The 24,775-nt window shown below is 47.7% G+C and overlaps 1 protein-coding gene across 1 annotated transcript in view; it reads left to right on the forward strand.

The window, feature by feature from the left end:
- LOC149454675 (transmembrane protease serine 9-like) overlaps nucleotides 1–24,386 on the forward strand; it is a 69,697-nt gene extending 45,311 nt beyond the window's left edge. Inside the window, exons 11-14 of the mRNA XM_089687216.1 lie at nucleotides 15,663–15,873; nucleotides 17,401–17,672; nucleotides 22,233–22,402; nucleotides 23,773–24,386. Coding sequence (XP_089543342.1) covers nucleotides 15,663–15,873; nucleotides 17,401–17,672; nucleotides 22,233–22,402; nucleotides 23,773–24,003 — 884 coding nt within the window. The 3' untranslated portion in view covers nucleotides 24,004–24,386. The remainder of the gene's footprint in view (nucleotides 1–15,662; nucleotides 15,874–17,400; nucleotides 17,673–22,232; nucleotides 22,403–23,772) is intronic.
- Nucleotides 24,387–24,775: the final 389 nt, after the last annotated feature.

Below are 24,775 nucleotides of genomic sequence, written 5' to 3' on the forward strand. Positions count from 1 at the left end.
TGGTGGGGGTCATCTGTCATTTGCTGGTGGGGGGACATGTGTCAATACCAGGAGGGGAAGTCATCTGCCTTTACAGGAGGAGGGGATCATCTATGATTAGCTGAAGTGGGGGGGTTCTTGAAGGAGGGGTCATCTGTCAATACCAAGAGGAGGCGGGAAGGCATGTGTCTTTACCAGGAAGGAGGGTGTTACTTCCCCCCAATATCCTGCACCTCCATATCACTGTAGCCTGCCCATGAGAGAGGTAGCTGGGTGCTGTTTAATAACGTATATAAGAAAGGTAGTGGGGGGCCGAAGGTCAACTTTTGGGGCCCACAAGCTACTCCTCTGCATAGAAGTCAATTAGCCTGTAATCCGCATCTAAACCGGACTGCACTGCTCAGAAATTGGACAGGACTCTTTTTCACTCCGCACCGCCAGTGCACCGGATCTATGTGAACAGGCACCATAGGCAGCAATGTTATTTCACACGCCATTCGGATTGGATGCGGTTCAAACCACACCCACATATTCAGTATATGAAGCGGGTCCCAAAGTGGAACTTTACTCACTAATTTAAACTGCGAACAGTCAGGATTTTTAATGCAGAAGTGACATAATGGGGGCAGGGGTGGACTGACAACTCATGGGGCCCCCGGGCAATAGGGGATCATGGGACCCCTGTGTCCTTGCCCAAACTCAAAAAAGCCTATGAAAAAGGTACCAGGGGCATCTCATGGGGCCCCCTACTGACCCCGGGCCCTCGGGCAGTGCCTGAGTCTCCAAATGGTCAGTCCACCCCTGAATGGGGATAATTTACTAAAACTGGAGAGTGCTAAATCTGGTTCAGCTCTATACATAGAAACCAAAGTCACCCTGAGGTCATCACAGAGGACAAGGGGGCGCTCTTTACATCTGGAGGAAAAGAAATGTCATCTCCAAACACGGAAAGGTTTCTTCACAGTGAGAGCTGTGAGAATGTAGAATAGACTCCCTCCAGAGTTGGTTGTGGCCAGCTCAGTGGATTGCTGTAGGAAAGTCCTGGATTGTTTTTGGATACACAGAATATAACTGGATCAGGGGCGGACTGACCGTTCGAACACTCGGGCACTGCCCGAGGGCCCGGGGTCAGTAGTGGGCCCCATGAAATGCCCCTGGTACCTTTTTACAGGCTTTTTTTGGGTGTGGGCAAGGACATATTGCCCGGGGGCCCCATGAGTTGTCAGTCTGCCCCTGAACTGGATATAATATTTATAGGTGATGTTGATTTAGGGAATATCCGATTGCCTCTCGGGGGATCAGGAAGGAATTATTTCCCCCTGCAGGAGCAAATCGGATCGTGCTTTGCTGGTTTTTTTTGCTTTGCTCTGGACCAACTGTGGGTGTAGGATTAGAACTTTTTTTTATGGTTTGACTGGATGGACTTTTGTTTTTTTTCAGCCAGATTAACTATGTAACAATAGATCCCCCCCATCAACAATAGATCCCCTATCAGCAAAAACAGACTGCCACACAAAAATAGATTGCCCCAGCAGCCAGACTAACTATGTAACTATGTAACAATAGACCCCCCCATCAACAATAGATCCTTTATCAGCAAAAACAGACTGCCACACAAAAATAGATTGCCCCAGCAGCCAGAAAAAGAAATATGTCCTCTAGCACATTCCTCGCCATTCCATACATTCAATGCTGGAGGTGCCGGAACGGCGTTCCTGCTGAGGGTGATCCCTGGCTGTATCTGTGCCTCCGGGGTTTAATAAACGCTGTAATTGCACACACGGGGCGAGACTAGACTAGAATAGGCAGAAACGAGACATTGCACCGGAAATATCTCTTCTTGGACTGGATTCTAGCTGCAGAGATCCCCTCCCGGGCAGCGCGGTCGTCAGCTTGCGACCAATCAGGATTTATGATTAGAATTCATAAAAGAGAAGAAATCGTCCCATAGAACAGGTTTGTCCGCATTGTTGATGGAGCTGCAGACGGGCGGCTGGTAATGTTCCTGGTCAGTCCTAGGTGAGTCCAGGAGCACAGAGGAGGAACATGGTGCAGAACACCAACCATTGCAATGGCCTTCTACTCCTGGCAGGTAAGTGATCATTCCTCTGTTACATATACTGTGTATAGCAGATATTTCCCCTCCTACTCATCCCATGAAAGAGATCACACAGAGCCCCAGCCTGTCGTTATCAACTTCATTCCCGGCTCTGCTCTCCTGCTGTGCCCATAATGAGAGCTTCCCACCTGTCCTGTGCTATGTACCCTGATCTGCTCAACTGGTATGGCCATTATGAGGGGTTCCCACCATCCCTGTGCTGAGTTCCCGGGTCTGTACACCCGCTGTGCCCTTTATGGGGGGTTCCCACCATCCCTGTGCTGAGTTACTGGGTCTGTACACCCGCTGTGCCCATTATGAGGGGTTCCCACCATCCCTGTGCTGAGTCCCCGAGTCTGTACACCCGCTGTGCCCATTGTGGGGGGCTCCCACCATCCCTGTGTTGAGTTCCTGGGTCTGTACACTCGCTGTGCCCGTTATGAGGGGTTCCCGCCATCCCTGAGCTGAGTTCCTGGATCTGTACACCCGCTGTTCCCATTGTGAGGGGTTCCCATCATCCCTGTGCCGAGTTCTCAGGTCTGAATATCTGCTGTGCCCATTATGAGGGGTTCCCACCATCCCTGTGCCAAGTTCTCAGGTCTGTACACCCGCTGTGCCCATTATGAGGGGTTCCCATCATCCCTGTGCCGAGTTCTCAGGTCTGAATATCTGCTGTGCCCATTATGAGGGGTTCCCATCATCCCTGTGCCGAGTTCTCAGGTCTGAATATCTGCTGTGCCCATTATGAGGGGTTCCCATCATCCCTGTGCCGAGTTCTCAGGTCTGAATATCTGCTGTGCCCGTTATGAGGGGTTCCCCCCCATCCCTGTGCCGAGTTCTCAGGTCTGAATATCTGCTGTGCCCGTTATGAGGGGTTCCCATCATCCCTGTGCCGAGTTCTCAGGTCTGAATATCTGCTGTGCCCATTATGAGGGGTTCCCACCATCCCTGTGCCGAGTTCTCAGGTCTGAATATCTGCGGTGCCCATTATGAGGGGTTCCCACCATCCCTGTGCCGAGTTCTCAGGTCTGAATATCTGCGGTGCCCATTATGAGGGGTTCCCATCATCCCTGTGCCGAGTTCTCAGGTCTGAATATCTGCTGTGCCCATTATGAGGGGTTCCCATCATCCCTGTGCCGAGTTCTCAGGTCTGAATATCTGCTGTGCCCATTATAAGGGGTTCTCGCCATCCCTGTGCCGAGTTCTCAGGTCTGAATATCTGCTGTACCCATTATGAGGGGTTCCCATCATCCCTGTGCTGAGTTCTCAGGTCTGAATATCTGCTGTACCCATTATGAGGGGTTCCCATCATCCCTGTGCTGAGTTCTCAGGTCTGAATATCCGCTGTGCCCATTATGAGGGGTTCCCACCATACATGCACTTAGTTCCTGGCTCTGGACATCTTCATTTTTTTGCTCACATGCTATAAAGATCATTTTAGGCGTGAAGATCAATATCAGGTACCCATCCCTTCATGTGTGTGTGCAGGTGAGGGGGAATCAGACGTTTCGGGAGATTCTAAGTCCTTGGTTGTAACATTGTTACATTTTTACCCTTTTTTTCACATTCTTTTACCAAACTTTTCATTCCATCACTTGGGGGACACAAAGTCCTCTATGACTACGTGATTCTTTTTTTTTTCTTTTTTTTGGTGGCAGATTCTCTTTAATGGCATTTCAGGGGATCTAAAAAGACCTTAAATTATTGACACCAAAATAGAAAATCTTCGAAGTGGTGGTAAAGGCTCGAGGTTTCTCACCTTCCTGCATTCTATACATGAAGGTAAAATAAAACATGTGCAGCAGCTCCTAATACTCACCTGAGCCCCCTCTAGATCCAGTGATGTGCAGGAGAGCCTCAGCTGGCGTGGGTCTCTCTCTCCTCATTGGCTGAGACAGCTGTCAACCGCAGCCAGTGAGCCAGTCAACCACACAGAGCCATGTCTCACAGAACACACAGAGCAGCGGCTCAGGAGTGCGCATGCTCTGGTGCCCCCATAGCAACCGCTAAACTCAGACTTTACAGTGTTACTAAACCCCCAGCAGTACAATCAGTCTGTAGATGCAGTAAAGCATGCTTGTTATACTCACTGTGGGACCTAAGGGGTTAATCCTCTGCATTGTGTAAAAATGCTGTTTGATCCTGTCTTCTCTAATCCGCCCCTTCTTTCAGTGTCCTCCTCTTAGTTCCTGAAAAGGCATATCATGTGGAGACACTCTGCACATGCTCAGTTTCGTGTGCATTGCTAGAGAGGTGTTTTTTTTCTTGGGAGAGTGCATGTGATCAGCACAGGACTGACAGAGGTCAGGGGTTCTGCATCTTCCTAGAGCAGAAAGAAAACTCCTCCTACAAGCTTTAACAGGTGTTCTGCTGGACACTGATAGAAGTCACAAGACTGCTATATACTGCTAGATATAGGGAATGCGGGGTCCGGGGAGAGCGGATATAGTGAATGCAGGGTCCGGGGAGAGCGGATATAGTGAATGCAGGGTCCGGGGAGAGCGGATATAGTGAATGCGGGGTCCGGGGAGAGCGGATATAGTGAATGCGGGGTCCGGGGAGAGCGGATATAGTGAATGCGGGGTCCGGGGAGAGCGGATATAGTGAATGCGGGGTCCGGGGAGAGCGGATAGAGTGAATGCAGGGTCCGGGGAGACCAGATACAGTGAATGCAGGGTCCAGGGAGAGCGGATATAGTGAATGCGGGGTCCGGGGAGAGCGGATATAGTGAATGCGGGGTCCGGGGAGAGCGGATATAGTGAATGCGGGGTCCAGGGAGAGCGGATATAGTGAATGCGGGGTCCGGGGAGAGCGGATATAGTGAATGCGGGGTCCGGGGAGAGCGGATATAGTGAATGCAGGGTCCGGGGAGAGCGGATATAGTGAATGCGGGGTCCGGGGAGAGCGGATATAGTAAATGCAGGGTCCGGGGAGAGCGGATATAGTGAATGCGGGGTCCGGGGAAAGCAGATATAGTGAATGCAGGGTCCGGGGAGAGCGGATATAGTGAATGCGGGGTCCGGGGAGAGCGGATATAGTGAATGCGGTGTCTGGGGAGAGCGGATATAGTGAATGCGGGGTCCGGGGAGAGCGGATATAGTAAATGCAGGGTCCAGGGAGAGCGGATATAGTGAATGCGGGGTCTAGGGAGAGCAGATATAGTGAATGCGGGGTCCGGGGAGAGCGGATATAGTGAATGCGGGGTCCGGGGAAAGCGGATATAGTGAATGCGGGGTCCGGGGAGAGCGGATATAGTGAATGCGGGGTCCGGGGAAAGCGGATATAGTGAATGCGGGGTCCGGGGAGAGCGGATATAGTGAATGCGGGGTCCAGGGAGAGCGGATATAGTGAATGCGGGGTCTGGGGAGAGCGGATATAGTGAATGCGGGGTCCGGGGAGAGCGGATATAGTGAATGCAGGGTCCGGGGAGAGCGGATATAGTGAATGCGGGGTCCAGGGAGAGCGGATATAGTGAATGCGGGGTCCGGGGAGAGCAGATATAGTGAATGTGGGGTCCGGGGAGAGCGGATATAGTGAATGCAGGCTCCGGGGAGAGCGGATATAGTGAATGCAGGGTCCGGGGAGAGCGGATATAGTGAATGTGGGGTCCGGGGAGAGCGGATATAGTGAATGCAGGGTCCGGGGATAGCGGATATAGTGAATGCAGGCTCCGGGGAGAGCGGATATAGTGAATGCAGGGTCCGCGGATAGCGGATATAGTGAATGCGGGGTCCGGGGAGAGCGGATATAGTGAATGCGGGGTCCGGGGAGAGCGGATATAGTGAATGTGGGGTCCGGGGAGAACGGATATAGTGAATGCAGGGTCCGGGGAGAGCGGATATAGTGAATGCAGGGTCTGGGGAGAGCGGATATAGTGAATGTGGGGTCCGGGGAGAGCGGATATAGTGAATGCAGGGTCCGGGGATAGCGGATATAGTGAATGCAGGCTCCGGGGAGAGCGGATATAGTGAATGCAGGGTCCGCGGATAGCGGATATAGTGAATGCGGGGTCCGGGGAGAGCGGATATAGTGAATGCAGGGTCCGGGGAGAGCGGATATAGTGAATGCGGGGTCCGGGGAGAGCGGATATAGTGAATGTGGGGTCCGGGGAGAACGGATATAGTGAATGCAGGGTCCGGGGAGAGCAGATATAGTGAATGTGGGGTCCGGGGAGAGCGGATATAGTGAATGCAGGGTCCGGGGAGAGCGGATATAGTGAATGCGGGGTCCGGGGAGAGCGGATATAGTGAATGCAGGGTCCGGGGAGAGCGGATATAGTGAATGCAGGGTCTGGGGAGAGCGGATATAGTGAATGCAGGGTCCGGGGAGAGCGGATATAGTGAATGCAGGGTCCGGGGAGAGCGGATATAGTGAATGCAGGGTCTGGGGTTTAGTAACACTTTAACTGTAGCCCGTCCCACATTTACAACAATTTGGCCACATCCACAGTTCACCATGTGTCTAATTCTGGTGTCCTAGGTATTTTGCATTTATCCGGTAAATGTCTGCCTCTTGCTTCAAACATCTATGACCACATGTTGACTCCGTGGATGTGGCTACAAATGGGAGTGTGTCTGGTCAGCAGGATGCCCCCAATTTCAATTTTTGCGGTGAAAATCGGATACCCTTGGTGTACAGCTTTCCTTTTTTTGATATATGAAACACAGTATTCAACTTGGTGATTGCGATCCTATTGCTATCTCCTTCACGTTGTATTTTTGACTTGTTTTGTCTTTTTGATTCTAATAAAAATTATGGAATAAAAAAAATGATATATTCAACTTTAAACTGTCATTTCTCACTTTCACTTTGCAAATATTTGAACAGAGATATAGCCATAGATCTATCCAATCACATGCAAGTAAAATGTAAAAAAAACCCTGCTTTTTGCTTGCATATAATTGGATGATGGAAGACGGCGATCTTCACCTCACTAGCTAAACTCTGGGGAAAATTCCCTTGTAAAGTGCATCTTTCCTTGCCAAGTGAACAGCCTAGTGGCCTTTAATAAACCAACCCTTCTCTGCCTGGAGGGGCTGTTGGTGTTTTCTGTGGAGGGGAAAGAGACCATTGGAGGGCAGAAAGGAGGATGTAAAAAGGGAAAGGCAGAGTTATGGATCTGCTGAAACAAATATATTGTCAGAGGTGAGCCCTCACCCCTCATATCTTACTGCGTACAGCAGGTTTTATTGACAAAGGTGTCGTAGGGAAGGTATTTTAATTGTTTGAAATTCTTTGAAGCCTCATGACTAGGGTGTGATAAGTAGGTGAGAGTTGGGGATTTAAGCATTGCCAACACAAACTAGCCACACCATGTGACACAACTTTCCTGTACTATTGTATGTATGCTCCTTGCCCCTCCCCCCTGCTGAGTGCCTCCATAACAAGCCGCCTGCTATGGGGGCACCCGTGCATGCTCGCTCCTGAGCCCCACCCACACTCTGTCCTCACTGACTGTGATTGACGGCAGTGGGAGTCAATGGCTCCTGCTGCTGTCTTTGAGCAAATGGGGAGGCAGACAGCAGGGAGAGCCATTGCTCCCATGCACATTGCTGGATCGAGATACGGCTTAGGTAAGTATTAGGGGGGCTAGAAGGGGGCTGCTGCACACTGAAGAATTTGTACCTTCTTCCATAGAATGTTTGAAGGTAAAAAGCTTTCAGGCTTTACAACCGCTTCAACCTTGCAAAACTTTATAAAGAAAATGTGGACTAAGATTCATTGGGGTTCATTTACTAAAGGCAAATAGGCTGTTCACTTTGTAAGGGAATCTTCCCTAGAGCTTAATGGATGCAGTGACATTTCACATTGCAGAGGTTAACCAATCAAGTGCATGGAAAATAAAAAAAAATTGCATTTTTGTTTGCACATGATTGGATGCCGGAAGTCAGAACAGCTTCATCTCTTTCACTTGCAAAGTGCAACTTCTCCTACAAAGTGAACAGGCTATTTGCCTTTAGTAAATCAACTCCACGGAGATTTTCATGTTGTTGGAGGAACCAGAGGAGTAATGCACAATAAGAAATTTGTCTCAAAATTTTTGTACGAGGACCAGGGATGGACTGACCATTTGGAAACTTGGGCACTGCCCGAGGGCCCGGGGTCAGTAGGGGGACCCATGAGATGCCCGTGGTACCTTTTTCATAGGCTTTTTTGAGTTTGGGCAAGGACACAGGGGCCCCATGATCCCCTATTGCCCGGGGGCCCCATGAGTTGTCAGTCCGCCCCTGACGAGGACCGATCATCCGATAATCGCATCGTAAGTATACAGCTTTCGACAGCCGATCACGACAATTTGAAGGGACGAGTGCGAACATTTTTCTCGCACGATACCAGATCGTAGGATTTTCCTTTATTCGGTACAGTAGTAGTTCGAAAATTCAATGCAAATACATGACACCAGTTTCAAAATTATTTTCTTTCGTATGAGAATTTCCGTATCTGTAGTAACCTTTCAATTTCGATGTGAGATTAGCAGGCGAAAAAAATCTGGACGATTGTTCGTCTGATATTCTCATCGTGTGTATGGGGCCAATGGGTGAGTTGTCGCATGGCCTTTGTTGGGTAATGGTGACATGAGCGGCTCATGAGCTGTGAATACCGTTCTTATCAAGATGAACTCTTTTTGAGCGAATACCAGTTTGGTTGTGTTTTGAAACAGTTTTGAAATTGTGTTGCTTGATAATCTGTGTAGCAATGATGTATCATTTGTAAAATACTTTATATTCACTATTTGTTCTGATAATTTAGTCCAATACTGTTTAATTTGTTCAAATATTATGGTTCTTAACCTATATGCCCGCTGTGTCTGAACACCGATCGTTGTATGGGACCTCTGTGTGAGGTCCCGATCATGTGATCACTGATTGGCCAATCAGTGATCACATGCAGAGTAGTAAGCAAGATGTCACTTCCTGACATCATTGCTTACTACCTGTGAAATCTGTGAATGATCACAGAGGTCACATGGTACAGGGCTATTCACAACGGCCTTGTACCATGTAACAAGCTGTGAACAATCACAGCTCACTCAGTAGTTCTCAATGCAGCTAGAGAGAAGGAGAAATTATTATTATTATTATTATACAGTATTTATATAGCGCCAAAGGGTTTGCTCAGCACTGTACAATAGTGGGGGGGACAGAACATGAGACAATACAGTAACAATACAATACACGAGGGGTTCGAGGGCCCTGCTCTTTCGAGCTCACAATCTAGGAGGGAGGGGGTAGAGGTACAGGAGGAGATGGCTGTGGGGGATGGAGTGGTAGGAGGAGTGGAGGAGATCGGTTGTTAGGTGAGGGTGGGGTAGGCTTCCCTGAAGAGATGGGTTTTCAGGGTGCGACTGAAGGTGAGGACGGTAGGTGATAGTCTGATGGATTGGGGTAGGGAGTTCCAGAGGATGGGGGAAGTCCTGGAGAAGTCCTGCATTTGGGGCATGGGAGGAGGTGACCAGGGAGCTGAAGAGTAGGAGGTCTTGTGAGGAGCGAAGGGCACGGGTAAGGTGGTATTTGGGTATCAGGTCAGTTATGTAGTTTGGGGCAATGTTGTGAATGGCTTTGTAGGTCAGAGTTAGTAGTTTGAATTTAATGCGTTGGGCAATCGGGAGCCAATGAAGGGATTGGCAGAGGGGGGAGGCGGATATGGTGCGGTTGGTGAGGTGGATGAGTCTCGCCGCTGAGTTCAGGATAGACTGGAGTGGGGATAGCGTTCGTTTGGGTAGGCCGGTGAGGAGGGAGTTGCAGTAGTCCAGGCGTGAGATGATAAGGGAGTGTACGAGTTGTTTGGTGGTGTCTGGGGTGAGGAATGTACGTATCTTGGAGATGTTGCGGAGGTGGAGCCTGCATGAGTTTGATAGTAATTGGACATGAGGTTGGAAGGAAAGGTTTGAGTCCAGGGTGACACCCAGGACTTTGGCATGTGGGGTGGGATTGATGGCGGCGTTGCTAGTCGTGATGGAGATGATGGGGGGGGCGCGGGCTGGGAAATGATTGCTTTTACAGCCTTTATGGGTGTAAAAGCAATCAGTGTAAAAAAAAAAATCTTCATAACCCCCCACAAGTAGTACAGTGTCACTATGGTGACACTGTACTGCTAGGGTGACGGTATGTTAAAAAAAACACATAAATAATAATATAAAAAAAATAAAATAAAAATGTCAAAACATTTTTTGAAAAATTATAATTTTTCGTTATAAACTAATTTGGGTTATTTTTTACTAAAAAGATAGCTGAATGCATTTTGGCCAAGATTTATGAAGAAAGATTATTTATTTGCAAGATTTTATAAGAAAAACACTTTTTTTTCAACATTTTTGGACTTTTTCATTTATATAGCAAAAAAACAAAAATCCCAGCGGTGAATAAATATCACCAAAATAAAGTTTTATCTGTCACAAAAAATTGCTAAAAAATTCATTTGGGTACAGTGTTGCATGACCGCCATTGTCATTCAAAGTGTGATTGTAAGAAACAGGAGGGGGCCAAACCGTGGCCAATAAATAAACAGTCCACCTCATTGATGAGATGGACAACACGTGTCAAATAAATATTTAAAAAAATTGCTATTCCATCGGTCTGGAACTGGTCGACTATAAATAATTAAAAAGTTTAAAGTCATGTGACAGTCGTCCAGCGACGTATAAATAATTTAAAAACACCAATTCATGAGGGGCCCGACCAGCAGAGTATAAGTCATTAAAAAGGTTCAATTCATGTGACGGTCGTCCAGCGAAGTATAAATAATGTAAAAACCCCAATTCATGAGGGGCCCGACCTGCAGAGTATAATTCATTAAAAATGTGCAAAACATGAGTCGGCCGACCAGCAGCCTCTCAATAAAATATATATACAAATGTACGGATCAGGTGGAGGTCTTCCATTTGTCCCTAATAACATGTTTGGGGCATGATTCATGGCGGATTTAGTCAGTTGTGTCAGGAACTGGTGGTTTGAAATCCAGACTAATCCAAGCCTGATTCATTTTCACAAACGTGAGTCTCTCCACACTTTGGGTGGACAGTCGTGTCCTCCGCGGAGTTACAATACCTCCTGCCGCACTAAACACGCGCTCCGATGCCACGCTACTGGCCGGGCATGACAGCCTTTCAAGGGCAAATTCAGCTAGTTGGGGCCAAAGGTCAAGTTTCGTTGCCCAGTAGTCAAGGGGATTGTCTACCTCGGTTGGCAGGGTGCTGTCCAAGTAGGCCCAAGCCTGTTGTTTGAGCTCCTGCTCCAGGTCCACCTGATGCTGCTGCTGCTGCGGCTGGTTAGTAGTTTCCTCACTGCGCTGGTGAAGAAAGCTACTCATCATCGACTGCAGACTGAGGCAGCCGCTGCTGGTGGAGCTGCCACTGCTCCTACCACCCCACCCCTCCCCTGCTGCCATGGCAGCGGAACGCGAGCGCACAGGGCCCACAGTGTCTGAGGATGGACGTTGGCGCAGAAAGGCAGAGACCAACTGACTACATAGGTGGTTTTTATAGTACGTAATTTTGGCCTCCCTCTCAGCAGGTGTGAAAAAGGCCACCATTTTGGAACGGTAGCGAGGGTCCAACAAGGTGGACAGCCAAAAGTCATCCCTCTGTCTGATGGTTATTATTCGGCTGTCGCTACGCAAGCAAGCGAGCATGCTATGGGCCATTTGTGCCAAGGAATGCGAGGGACTCCCTGCCTCCATCTCCACAGCATACTGCCACGGTGCGTCTGGGTCCTCTGTCTCCTCCTCCTCCTCCTCTACCAGATGCTCCTGCTCCTCCACTCCTGTCCGCTGAGTGGAAAAACCACCCATTTCACTCAATAATTCCTGAGCACCAATGTCCTCCTCTACCTCCTCCTCTTCTTCCTGTCCTGCCCCCACAGGGGTCATGTGGCGTTGAGATCTGTGCGCCACGTCTACCGCACCCTGACCAGCCATTGTTAACAGCATTTGTTCCAGGACGTGCAACAGAGGAATGACGTCGTTCATCCCATAGTCCTGCCGACTCACGAATAGCGTGGCCTTCTCAAAGGGCCTGAGCAAGCGGCAGGTGTCACGCATGAGCTGCCAATGGCTGACATCGAAGTTACACAGGGGAGTACCTTTATCCGCTTGTAACATCAGGAAATCGGTGATGGCCTTTCGCTGTTCGTAAAGGCGGTCTAACATATGTAGGGTTGAATTCCACCTTGTTGCAACGTCGCAGATCAGGCGATGCTGTGGAATTCCGTTCTGCCGCTGCAGCTCAAGGAGGGTGTGCTTTGCAGTGTAGGAATGGCTGAAATGCATGCAAAGTTTACGTGACATTTTAAGGATGTCTTGCAGTGGGATGGTGGATTTTAGGAACCGCTTGACAACCAGATTGAACACGTGAGCTATGCATGGCGCATGGCACAACCTTCCTTGACGCAGAGCAGACACCATGTTCTTTCCGTTGTCGGTCAACATGGTTCCGATTTTCAGTTTGCGCGGAGACAGCCATCTGTCGATTTCTCTGTTCATTACACTCAGAAGTTCCTCCCCTGTGTGACTACGTTCGCCAAGGCATACCAGGTGCAGCACAGCGTGACACCGTTGCGCCCTGCACATGTGATATGCCGGTCGGGTAATGGGACTTGGCACGGGGGTGGCGGCTGAGGACACGGCGGAAGAAGAGGTGGTAGAGGCGGACATCTTTGCTGGACCAAGGACGTGCAAACGTGGAGGCAAAAGCGGCGTGACCTGTCCAAGTTGCTGGTGCGGCTGTGCCGGCACCACGTTCACCCAGTGGGCCGTAAATGACATGTACTGTCCCTGACCGTAGTTACAGCTCCACACGTCGGCGCTGCCGTGCACTTTGGCAGAGACCGACATGCTCAAAGACTGGCCCACCATCTCTTCTACATGTGAATGCAGGGCTGGCACTGCCTTTTTGGCGAAGAAATGACGGCTTGGCACTCTCCACCGCGGCTCGGCACAAGCCATCATTTCTCGGAAAGGTGCTGAGTCCACCACTTGGAAAGGGAGGGACTGCAGCACCAGCAACTTGGACAGGAGGACGTTCAGCTTCTGCACCGTCGGGTGCGTGCTCGCAAACTGTTGTCTCTTGGAAACGGATTCCAAGAAAGACTGCTGACGGAATCCGTGAAGAGGAGTAGCAGGAGAAGGAGCGGAAGATGCCAACGAGCGACAACTCCCCTCAGCAGAGGTGTTGGAGCCTTGACTGGCTGATAGAGGGCGATTGACGTCGGGTGACGGAGCAAGTAACGGAGCGGGTGATGGAGCGGGGGCTGGGGCAGGCAGAACCGCCGTATCTTTATCACGGTTTTCCCAGGCCACCGAATGGCGACGCTGCATATGCTGACGCAACGCTGTAGTCCCAACATGGGCCCCCTGGCCACGCTTGACTTTCTGGCCACATAGTCGACATACGGCTACGTTTACTTCCTCGGGCGGCTTGACGAAAAATTGCCACACCGCCGAGTAGGAAACTTTGCCCCCGCTACTCCTCACTGGCTGACTGCTGCTTCCTCCGTGCACACCGGCACCACTACTGGCCGTGGTGGTAGGCTGCAGTGGAGCTGGTGCTCTACTCCGTGGCCGTTTGGCTCCACTGACACTGCTGCGACCCTGCTGTCTCCTGGGCAACCCACCGACTGTTTTGCTCGCTGGCAAGCTGGCACCCTCTTCTCCTGATGATGCGGAAGCAATAGCCTGATGACGACGAGGCTGCCAAGTGCGATCAGCCTCATCATCATCAATTAGGGTCTCCGCGTCACTACTAGCCCCCTCGGCTTCGTGTGGGTCAGGAGACAAACCTGTCTCTAGACCGGCTACCGAGCCACTCTCCTCGCCAGTACTTCTTCGCCTGGCTGCTGAAGAGGCGGATGTCTCCCCCCGTTCCTGACCGCCCTCTGTTAGCTCTTCCTCACTGTACAGTGGGGCTGAGCCCACAGCATGCGATACTTCGCTTGGTGAGGGAACACCAAAGGACAGGGGCAGGTCGAGGACACGTGATTTCAGTGGGCTTGCTCCCGGGCCATGCCAACTAATGGTTGTGTCTGACGTACCCACCGACCGTTGGCTGTAGGTGTCAGAGGTGACCTGGGAAGAGGAAGACGACCGAGTCAACCAATCGATGACGGCAGGGTTGTCGGTGGAGACACGACCGCTGGATGACACCGGGAGCACTGGCCTCTGGCTGCGAATAGTGCTGCCTCGACCCCTTCCTCTGCTGCCACGTCTGCTCGCTCCTGAAACATTGCCTCCTCTGCCACTCCTCTGCGTGTTGTCTGACATACTCTTTAATTCAATAAGCACCCCAAAAATAAAACCGGATTTAACTCTTTGAATGTACAATAGTGGTTGTGAAGCAGAAAGTCAGTTTATTTAGCACAATCGGTCAATTGCAGCTTGCCGTTGGCTGGAAACTGTATGTTTATGTCACTGGAATGCACTAATCACCCAAAAAATATTACCGCCACCCGGCGTGTATATGGATTTAACTCTTTGAACGTACAATAGTGGTTGTGAAGCAGAAAGTCAGTTTATTGTACACAATCGGTCAATTGCAGCTTGCCGTTGGCTGTAAACTGTACGTTTATGTCACTGGAATGCACTAATCACCCAAAAAATATTACCGCCAGCCGGCGTGTAAATGGATTTAACTCTTTGAACGTACAATAGTGGCTGTGAAGCAGAAAGTCAGTTTATTTTGCACAATCGGCAAACTGCAGCACCAACTGTGCACGACAGCCACCAAAAAAAAAAAGGGTGTATGTCACTTTAAATTTTCGATTCTTTGATAGCTGTGGCCCTAAGTAACGATTCTGTGTCCCTGAGTAACGATTCTGTGTCCCTGAGTAACGATTCTGTGTCCCTGAGTAACGATTCTGTGTCCCTGAGTAACAATTCTGTGTCCCTGAGTAACAATTCTGTGTCCGAGTAACAATTCTGTGTCCCTGAGTAACAATTCTGTGTCCCTGAGTAACGATTCTGTGTCCGAGTAACGATTCTGTGTCCCTGAGTAACGATTCTGTGTCCCTGAGTAACGATTCTGTGTCCCTGAGTAACGATTCTGTGGCCCTGAGTAACGATTCTGTGGCCCTAAAGTCTCTGTGGCCCTAACTCTGTCCCTTCATACAGACAGGTCTGTCTCTCTTGAATGAGGCTAATGGAGAATTCTAAGATGGCCGCGATTTATAGCTCCACCATTACACAGTGCTGGCTGGCTGGCTGCTGATTGGCTAATGCGATCACATGTCATGAATGAATGCATTATGGGTCAGCGCGCCTTGTCTGCGCGCCTTCCCAGAGATCCCCGCTCCGTCGCCACACATGTCGCCGCCATTTTTGGGAAAATTCGATTTGTGCATCCGAAGTTTGCTAATCTTCGGATTCGTCGCGAATCGAATTTTTCCCAATCTTCAAAACGAATTCCACTTCGTCATGTTCGATTCGCTCATCTCTACTCCTAACCAATAAAGGTTTCAAAAAGTCCTTCAAGCGAGATGAACGTTTTGAGGAGTCCTGATTGTCTACGATTTCCAAATTGCCTGAATTGATCTGGGATATGAGCTTATCTAAATGATTCATTCATCTCTACTTACGTATGTGTATTATTTTTCAGTGTATTCCTCATTTGTGGTCTCTGACCTCAGCACAGCAGAACAACCGATCTGTGGTACACCACTTATCAGCAGTCGGATAGTTGGTGGTACCGATGCAAGCGAAGGAGCTTGGCCATGGCAAATCAGCCTGCAACAGAAGGGCTCCCATGTTTGTGGTGGCTCCTTGATCTCCAACCAGTTGGTACTGTGTGCTGCCCATTGCTTTGAACAGTAAGTAGTTGTACGTGTCTAATATGTCTATAAATGCATTTATCGCATTGGTGCCCCCACCTCTGCCATGTAGTGACTGGCAGTTAAACAGTCACGTAATCCAGTAGCTGGATGAAACACCAATTCTGGTGTAGATCTGCCATATTTAGAAAGTGTATAATTGCCTGTCAGTAAATGCCAGTGAGTTTATAACATGCAAGAAAATGAGTATGTTGTGCTAAAAATCTAGTAATGACTTTAACCGACTCTTGTGGGATCTTTTTTTGGGGGCAGTGGTGTTTTTAGTTCTTGTGCTGCCCTAGTCATCACTAAAATTTGCACCCACCACCTGCACCCCCAACCCCCATGGCCCTCCACTGCCACCACTCTTCACCAAACACCCAAGGGCCCCCACTCCCCCAAACCCTCTCCGGCCTCCACTGCCACCACTCTCTGCCAACCAACCCCCCCGGCCCCCGCCACTCTTCGCCAAACACCCCGCGTCCTGCCCGCAGAGAGAGAGTTAGTCAAGCACTAACCTTAACCTCTCCTGGAAGCATTCAGTCATTCCCAGAGCCAAGCCCAGTGTCTTCCTTCCTTCTGTGAGAAGCCTACACCCTCCAGCAGTTCATAGCCTCCTCATATTCTATGGTAGTGCCTCACCAGGTCTTCATCCCTGCCACGAGTGCCCCTTTCTTCTGGCGGGTGGCCCAGTGCCCCTCCCGAAAACGAAAATGCTGCCCTAGACAAATGTCTTGTTTGCCTCGCGGTAAATACGCCGCTGTCCCTAGGGACTGTGCTCCTTTCTTCTTCTTTTCTTCCTCCCCCTTAATTCTTTTTCCTCTTCTTCTTCTCCTCTTCTTTTCCCTTTTTTCTCCCTCTTTTTCTGCTTTGGTGTTTTTTTTCTCTTTTTTCTTTGGTTAATTTGGTACATTTTTTCTGCTTTGTTCTATTACCACCTTTACCTTGCCTTACAGTCTACTACATGGGGTTATGTAAGGTTTCCCCCCTCTATGCCTCCCATAATCACCCTGGGGGGGGGTTTGGCTTGTCCCTACTTGGGTCCTCGCCTAAATCCTATCGGGTAAACAATTACATGTCCGCCACCTTGCAACAGACTCCATGACTTATATGTGTACTGTATTTTTGGTATTCTTGTCTTTATTTATTGATGTTTATCCATGTTATACCTTAGACATATATTGGCTCGTTTTACCTCCTGGACGCGAAGAATGTCACAAAATATGTAGGGTAGAGTAGCCTCAGCTTCTTTCACTCCGGTCATCATTTGGAATTCACATTGGGGGTTTTGGATTGCCTAGGGCAGCACAAAACCTAAACACCCCACTGTTCTCATGCCTATATAGGCTTTAGTTAGCCATTAAATAACATCACATGGAAATGATTTGTTTAATTGAAATTATTATCATGATAACTCCGGACCAACACAATAAACGTGCCCTGTTGAGATTCACAATTTTAAGTTTGTGTTACAGTTTTGTAGCTGCTATATTGTAACGTTTTTGGTACATTATCTGTGTTGTTTAGGTCTAAAGATCCATCAGACTTCACAGTTGTTCTGGGGGCATACCAGCTGAAAGACTTCAATTCTCACCAGATAGAATCCAATGTGCAGCGTATCACCGTGAACTCTCTGTGGAGTGGTGAAGGGACCCCCGGAGACATCGCGTTGATCGAACTCTCCAGTCCCATCACTTATACCAAGTACATTCTGCCCGTGTGTGTGCCCCCACCATCCATGAACTTCCCAGCGGGCATGGAATGCTATGTGACTGGATGGGGTAATATCAGGGATGGCGGTAAGGACACAGATAGGTACAATTTACCATAAGCATAGAGTACTGCCAGATTTAAATGGTGATGTCACACCTTATAAAATACATCAACTCAACCACACCATGCTGACATGCACTTATATGTCCTTGCCTCATAAAGAATGGAAAATATTATAATTTTGTATAAAGCATCTGTAACTGCATGATTACTGCTTATGTAACTCTAAAACTTTTACTCTCTAGATAGAGTAGGGGCGTGTTTTCAAACACAATCTTTATTTAGCATTTTGCACAGTAGAATATGTAGAGCTATCCTCGCAGGGGCTGCTGAATTTAATAGTTCCTTCCCAAACAAAACTCGGGACCATGAGGTTGCTTCAGAATAGTTTAATCTCATAGCTGGGGACCATGAGGTTGCTAATCTCTTATAACTGGGGACCATGAGGTTGCTTCAGAATAGTTTAATCTCTTATAGCTGGGGACCATGAGGTGGCTTTAGAATAGTTTAGTCTCTTATAGCTGGGGACCATGAAGTTGCTTCAGAATAGTTTAGTCTCTTATAGCTGGGGACCATGAAGTTGCTTCAGAACAGTTTAGTCTCTTATAGCTGGGGACCATGAGATTGCTTCAGAATAGTTTAATCTCTTACAGCTGGGGACCATGAGATTGCTTCAGAATAGTTTAATCTCTTACAGCTGGGGACCATGAGGTTGCTTCAGAATAGTTTAATCTCTTATAGCTGGGGGCCATGAGGTTGCTTCAGAATAGTTTAAAGTCTCATAGCTGGTGACCATGAAGTTGCTTCAGAATAGTTTAATCTTTTATAGCTGGGGACCATGAGGTTGCTTCAGAATAGTTTAATCTCATAGCTGGGGACCATGAGGTTGCTAATCTCTTATAGCTGGAGACCATGAAGTTGCTTCAGAATAGTTTAATCTCTTATAGCTGGGGACCATGAGATTGCTTCAGAATAGTTTAGTCTCTTATAGCTGGGGACCATGAGATTGCTTCAGAATAGTTTAGTCTCTTATAGCTGGGGACCATGAGGTGGCTTCAGAATAGTTTAATCCCTTATAGCTGGGGACCATGAGGTTGCTTCAGAATAGTTTAATCCCTTATAGCTGGGGACCATTATGTTGCTTCAGAATAGTTTAATCTCTTATAGCTGGGGACCATGAGGTGGCTTCAGAATAGTTTAGTCTCTTATAGCTGGGGACCATGAGGTTGCTTCAGAATAGTTTAATCCCTTATAGCTGGGGACCATGAGGTTGCTTCAGAATAGTTTAATCCCTTATAGCTGGGGACCATGAGGTTGCTTCAGAATAGTTTAATCCCTTATAGCTGGGGACCATGAGGTTGCTTCAGAATAGTTTAATCCCTTATAGCTGGGGACCATGAGGTTGCTTCAGAATAGTTTAATCCCTTATAGCTGGTGACCATGAGGTTGCTTCAGAATAGTTTAATCCCTTATAGCTGGTGACCATGAGGTTGCTTCAGAATAGTTTAATCCCTTATAGCTGGGGACCATGAGGTTGCTTCAGAATAGTTTAATCTCTTATAGCTGGGGACCATGAGGTTGCTTCAAAATAGTTTAGTCTCTTATAGCTGGGGACCATGAGGTGGCTTCAGAATAGTTTAGTCTCTTATAGATGGGGACCATGGGGTGGCTTCAGAATAGTTTAGTCTCTTATAGCTGGGGACCATGAGGTTGCTTCAGAATAGTTTAATCTCTTATAGCTGGGGACCATGAAGTTGCTTCAGAATAGTTTAGTCTCTTATAGCTGGGGATTATGAGGTGGCTTCAGAATAGTTTAATCTCTTATAACTGGGGACCATGAGGTTGCTTCAAAATAGTTTAGTCTCTTATAGCTGGGGACCATGAGGTTGCTTCAGAATAGTTTAATCTCTTATAGCTGGGGACCATGAGGTTGCTTCAGAATAGTTTAGTCTCTTATAGCTGGGGATTATGAGGTTGCTTCAGAATAGTTTAATCTCTTATAGTTGGGGACCATGAGGTTGCTTCAGAATAATTTAAAGTCTTATAGCTGGGGACCATGAGATTATTCTCTGTGGCATTAAACCTGTGTTCACATATATGCGGCGCGGTATATCGCATGTGATTTGCACAGGAACCTCATTGCATTCCTGTGCAAATCACATGCAATTTGTGTGAAGTGCAATTGGAGTCGTACGTTTTGTATGGCTCTAATCATACCGCACCCACACCAAAAATGTGCAGGACCCTTTTTTTTGGTCCGCAGTAGAATCGGATCGCATGGGTATTCACACCTTCGCTTTCACCCCTCTTTAGCTCGGACCTCTGCATGCATCCCCCCTTCCACTGCCCTCTTATCCTCCCACCTCCTTAAAGTCGCTACAATCTTCCACATGGCTCACTTTTGTTGCCGTATTAAGCTGATGCACTCTGTTGGATCTAGTACCTCCCCATACATTGTAGGTGGCTCTGCCTACCCAGGGAGATCATCCAGTGGGGGTGTTGGCATCCGCACTGCACTCGGGGCACATGCATCTCCTTTATTCCCATCCTGGGAAGCCAGACATCTTTTTTTACAAGTGATAGTGGTGAGCAGGGAGCAGAGGGCCCGAGCCAGAGGTGGTGAAACTCAGTTCCACCAAGTTTCAGCTGAAAAAAAAAGCCCTGAGTAAGAGCGTTTTGCCTTCCTCAGTTATGGAGCCTAGAGTTCCACCTTAAAACAAGCCATCCTTAATTTATTTATCTGCTTCAGCTATGAAGTTCTTTCTTTTTAAAGATCACAACAAAGACCATGATGTCAGTTTTAGTCCATAGCTTACAGCTTAGAAAAACATTTTTTACAGTAGAGAGCTGGCTGGCTGCAAGATTCTGCAGTAGAAAGTAGTAGGAAAAGAGCTACGATTTCAGTGCATCTGTTGCAAATTTTGAAGATAAAGTTCACCACAATTCTTAGGGCCTCAGAGGTGCATGGGGAATGGCTTTAAAGTATTTTTGTTACTTGTTCAGCATACACTCACCTGCCTCTTCATTAGGTCCACCTGTTCAATTGCTTGGTAACATAAATTTCAAATCAGTTAATCACATGGCAGCAACTCAATGCATTTAGGCATCTAGACATGGTGAAGACGACTTGCTGAAGTTCAAATCGAGCATCAGAATGGGGAAGAAAGGGGATTTAAGTGACTTTGAACGTGGCATGTTTGTTGGGGCTAGACGGTCTGGTCTGAGTATTTCAAAAACGCTGATCTGCTGGGAATTTCACACACAACCATCTCTAGGGTTTCCAGAGGTTGGTCCAAAAAGGAAAACATTTCCAATGAGTGACAGTCGTGTGGAGGAAAATGTCTTGTTGATGTCAGAGATCAGAGGAGAATGGGCAGTTTGGTTACTGCGACATTCAGATGGTAGGGTCATAATTTGGCGTAAACAACATGGAAGCATGGATCCATCCTGCCTTGTATCAATGGTTCAGGCTGGTGGTGGTGGTGTCATGGTGTGGTGGATCCATCCTGCTTTGTATCAATGGTTCAGGCTGGTGGTGGTGGTGTTATGGTGTGGTGGATCCATCCTGCCTTGTATCAATGGTTCAGGCTGGTGGTGGTGGTGTCTTGTTGTGGTGGATCTATCCTGCCTTGTATCAGCGGTTTAGGCTGGTGGTGGTGGTGTCATGGTGTGGTGGATCCATCCTGCCTTGTATCAACGGTTCAGGCTGGTGGTGTCATGGTGTGGTGGATCCATCCTGCCTTGTATCAACGGTTCAGGCTGGTGGTGGTGGTGTCATGGTGTGGTGGATCTATCCTGCCTTGTATCAACGGTTCAGGCTGGTGGTGGTGGTGGTGTCATGGTGTGGTGGATCCATCCTGCCTTGTATCAACGGTTCAGGCTGGTGGTGGTGGTGTCATGGTGTGGTGGATCCATCCTGCCTTGTATCAACGGTTCAGGCTGGTGGTGGTGGTGTCATGGTGTGGGGGATCCACCCTGCCTTGTATCAACGGTTCAGGCTGGTGGTGGTGGTGTCATGGTGTGGTGGATCCATTCTGCCTTGTATCAACGGTTCAGGCTGGTGGTGGTGGTGTCATGGTATGGGGGATCCATCCTGCCTTGTATGAATGGTTCAGGCTGGTGGTGGTGGTGTCATGGTGTGGGGGATCCATTCTGCCTTGTATCAACGGTTCAAGCTGGTGGTGGTGGTGTCATGGTATGGTGGATCCATTCTGCCTTGTATCAATGGTTCAGGCTGGTGGTGGTGGTGTCATGGTATGGGGGATCCATCCTGCCTTGTATGAACGGTTCAGGCTGGTGGTGGTGGTGTCATGGTATGGGGGATCCATCCTGCCTTGTATGAACGGTTCAGGCTGGTGGTGGTGTTATGGTGTGGGGGAGATTTTCTTGGCACTAGCAAGGTGGACCTAATAAAGTGGTTGGTGAGTGTATGTTATTACTTCAGAGTATCTAGCCTGCACCTAGGTTGGCACACCTTAACTATATGGCAATAGGTAATAAAGATAAATCATCACAGCTTTATCTTGCTCTATGTTGTTGTTTGTTGAACAAAGAACAGAGTTTTAATGATTATCTTGTTTCTGCAGTGCCACTGCTGCCCCCACAAACCCTCCAGCAGGTGATGGTACCAATTATCAGCAACAGCGATTGTGACGCGATGTACCACAGTGGTAGCAACACCAATGCCGATGAAGTCATCATCCCCAGTGACCAGATCTGCGCGGGGTACCCGTCTGAAAGTAAAGATTCCTGCCAGGTGGGTTAACAATTCCCTGAATAAATATACATATTACCGTCAATTACAGTATATTACACTACATACATCTTTAGAATTACTGTATATAATAGTAAGGTAAAGGTCATGGAAAGGAATTTTTTTTACTAGTATGTAGCCACAATTTTTTTTTACAACAGGGCTGTTATATATGAACATAAGCAATGAACTTTGTTAAAGGATGGAGCAAAAAAAAAAAATAGTGTAGAGGGTGAAAAACCTGGGTAAAAATTAGAAAACGAGGAAGACCTTGTGTTTTTAAACCCGTTTCCAGAACCTCCCCTTTATAATGCTTGTATCCAATGCAGCTTCTCATGGGGGAAGTTTATGTTTATGTTTTAAAGTGTGACGTGCACGCTTTCAGCCTGACCCTGCACAGAGATGTATGTGTATATATATATATATATATATAAATATATATATATATATATATATATATATATATATTTTGTCTGAGTATAGATCAGGGGCGGACTGACAACTCATGGGGTCCCCGGGCAATAGGGGATCATGGGGCCCCTGTGTCCTTGCCCAAACTCAAAAAAGCCTATGAAATAGTACCAGGGGTGTCTCATGGGGCCCCCTACTGACCCCGGGCCCTCGGGCAGTGCCTGAGTTTCCATATGGTCAGTCCGCCCCTGGTATAGATCTATGTTTGTCCCAAGCATATGTGAATCTACTTACTGTTGACTCACACATTACCTCTGCTGGCAGGATTCTCCAAGCATCATCTACTCATTTGATAAAATAATACTTTCTAAGATTAGATGAAAACATTTTTCCTACCAGTTTGAGGTCGTGTCCCCATGTTCTTGATCTTAGCTTTGTATTGGAAATACTACCCTCCTGAACCTTATTCAATACTACCCTCCTGAACCTTATTCAATACTACCCTCCTGAACCTTACTCAATACTACCCTCCTGAACCTTATTCAATACTACCCTCCTGAACCTTATTCAATACTACCCTCCTGAACCTTATTCAATACTACCCCCCTGAACCTTATTCAATACTACCCCCCTGAACCTTATTCAATACTACCCTCCTGAACCTTATTCAATACTACCCCCCTGAACCTTATTCAATACTACCCTCCTGAACCTTATTCAATACTACCCCCCTGAACCTTATTCAATACTACCCTCCTGAACCTTATTCAATACTACCCTCCTGAACCTTATTCACACCCTTCATGTGTTTAGAAGTTTCAGTCAGATAATCTTGATGTACAATTGCCATTCATGATTAAAATGCTATTATGTTGGAGAAAGTATTCCTAGTGGGATAGCTCAAGTTATGACTGCAGTAATATGAATCAAGCTGATCAGAAAATTATAATTTTCTCTTGCAGGGAGACTCTGGAGGTCCTCTGGTCTGTCAAGTTGATGGTCGCTGGTACCAAGCTGGCATCGTCAGCTGGGGAGATGGATGCGCCCAACCTAACCGGCCTGGAGTTTACACCTACGTCCCAGACTATTATAGCTGGATCTACTCCCGTGGAAACGTTCGTTCTGCTTCATCTGCAGCTGTTCTGATTGTGTCCCTGCTGCTGGTACTAACTTTTTTATTTCTGCAAAGATGAAGGACATAGTCTTCGGAATGGGTGGCAAAACCACTAGTTTTTTTAAAATCTGCACTACTTAAATTAAAACTACAAACAAACAGAGAATATTAGGGGAGAACCTGGATGGTCAACATCAATGCGGTGCTCAACATAAATGTCCAAATGTTGGCTGTAAACATGATCGATTTTGATTTTTTTTCTGGTTCTACCTGGGTTCATTGTAATAATGATTTGCACAGTGTGCAAAGTGGTCTAAATAGGACAACATCACAACTTCCAGAACTATGAAACAGTCCAAGGAAACAATCCAACATAGGAACAGGAGGCACCTGTTGAACTTTCGATGGACATGTTGGTGTTTAATTTTTTTTTAGTCCAGATAATAAATGTTGATGATTGGTTATACTGTATATAGAAGGTGAAAAGGAAGAAGGAGGCCATTGTTTAATTATTCAAAAAACTCAAATATGTCCTGTTACTCTTTTGCATATCTGTATTGAATTTTAGTACCCACTACTAGTGTGTGGGGTTTCCTCTAAAAGCCATACCAGTCTTTTTAGGCCTGGTAGGACTTTTTAGGGGAACCCCACCCCAAAAAATGTGGGAAAAAATGTGGGGTCTCTCCTAATCTAAATTCCTACCAGACCCTTGATACTAGCACAGGCCTGGCAGGCCAGGAAATGAGGGGGATAAACGAGCGCCCCCCCTCTTGAACCATACCAGGCCACATGCCCTCAACCTGAGGGGGTGTGCTTTGGGGTAGGGGGGACAAGGGCCTCTTCCCCACAGC

This window comes from Staurois parvus, unplaced genomic scaffold (assembly GCF_062004578.1).
Source record: "Staurois parvus isolate SC_StPar_1 unplaced genomic scaffold, SC_StPar_1.0 ptg000421l, whole genome shotgun sequence".
NCBI classification, from domain to species: Eukaryota; Metazoa; Chordata; class Amphibia; order Anura; family Ranidae; genus Staurois; species Staurois parvus.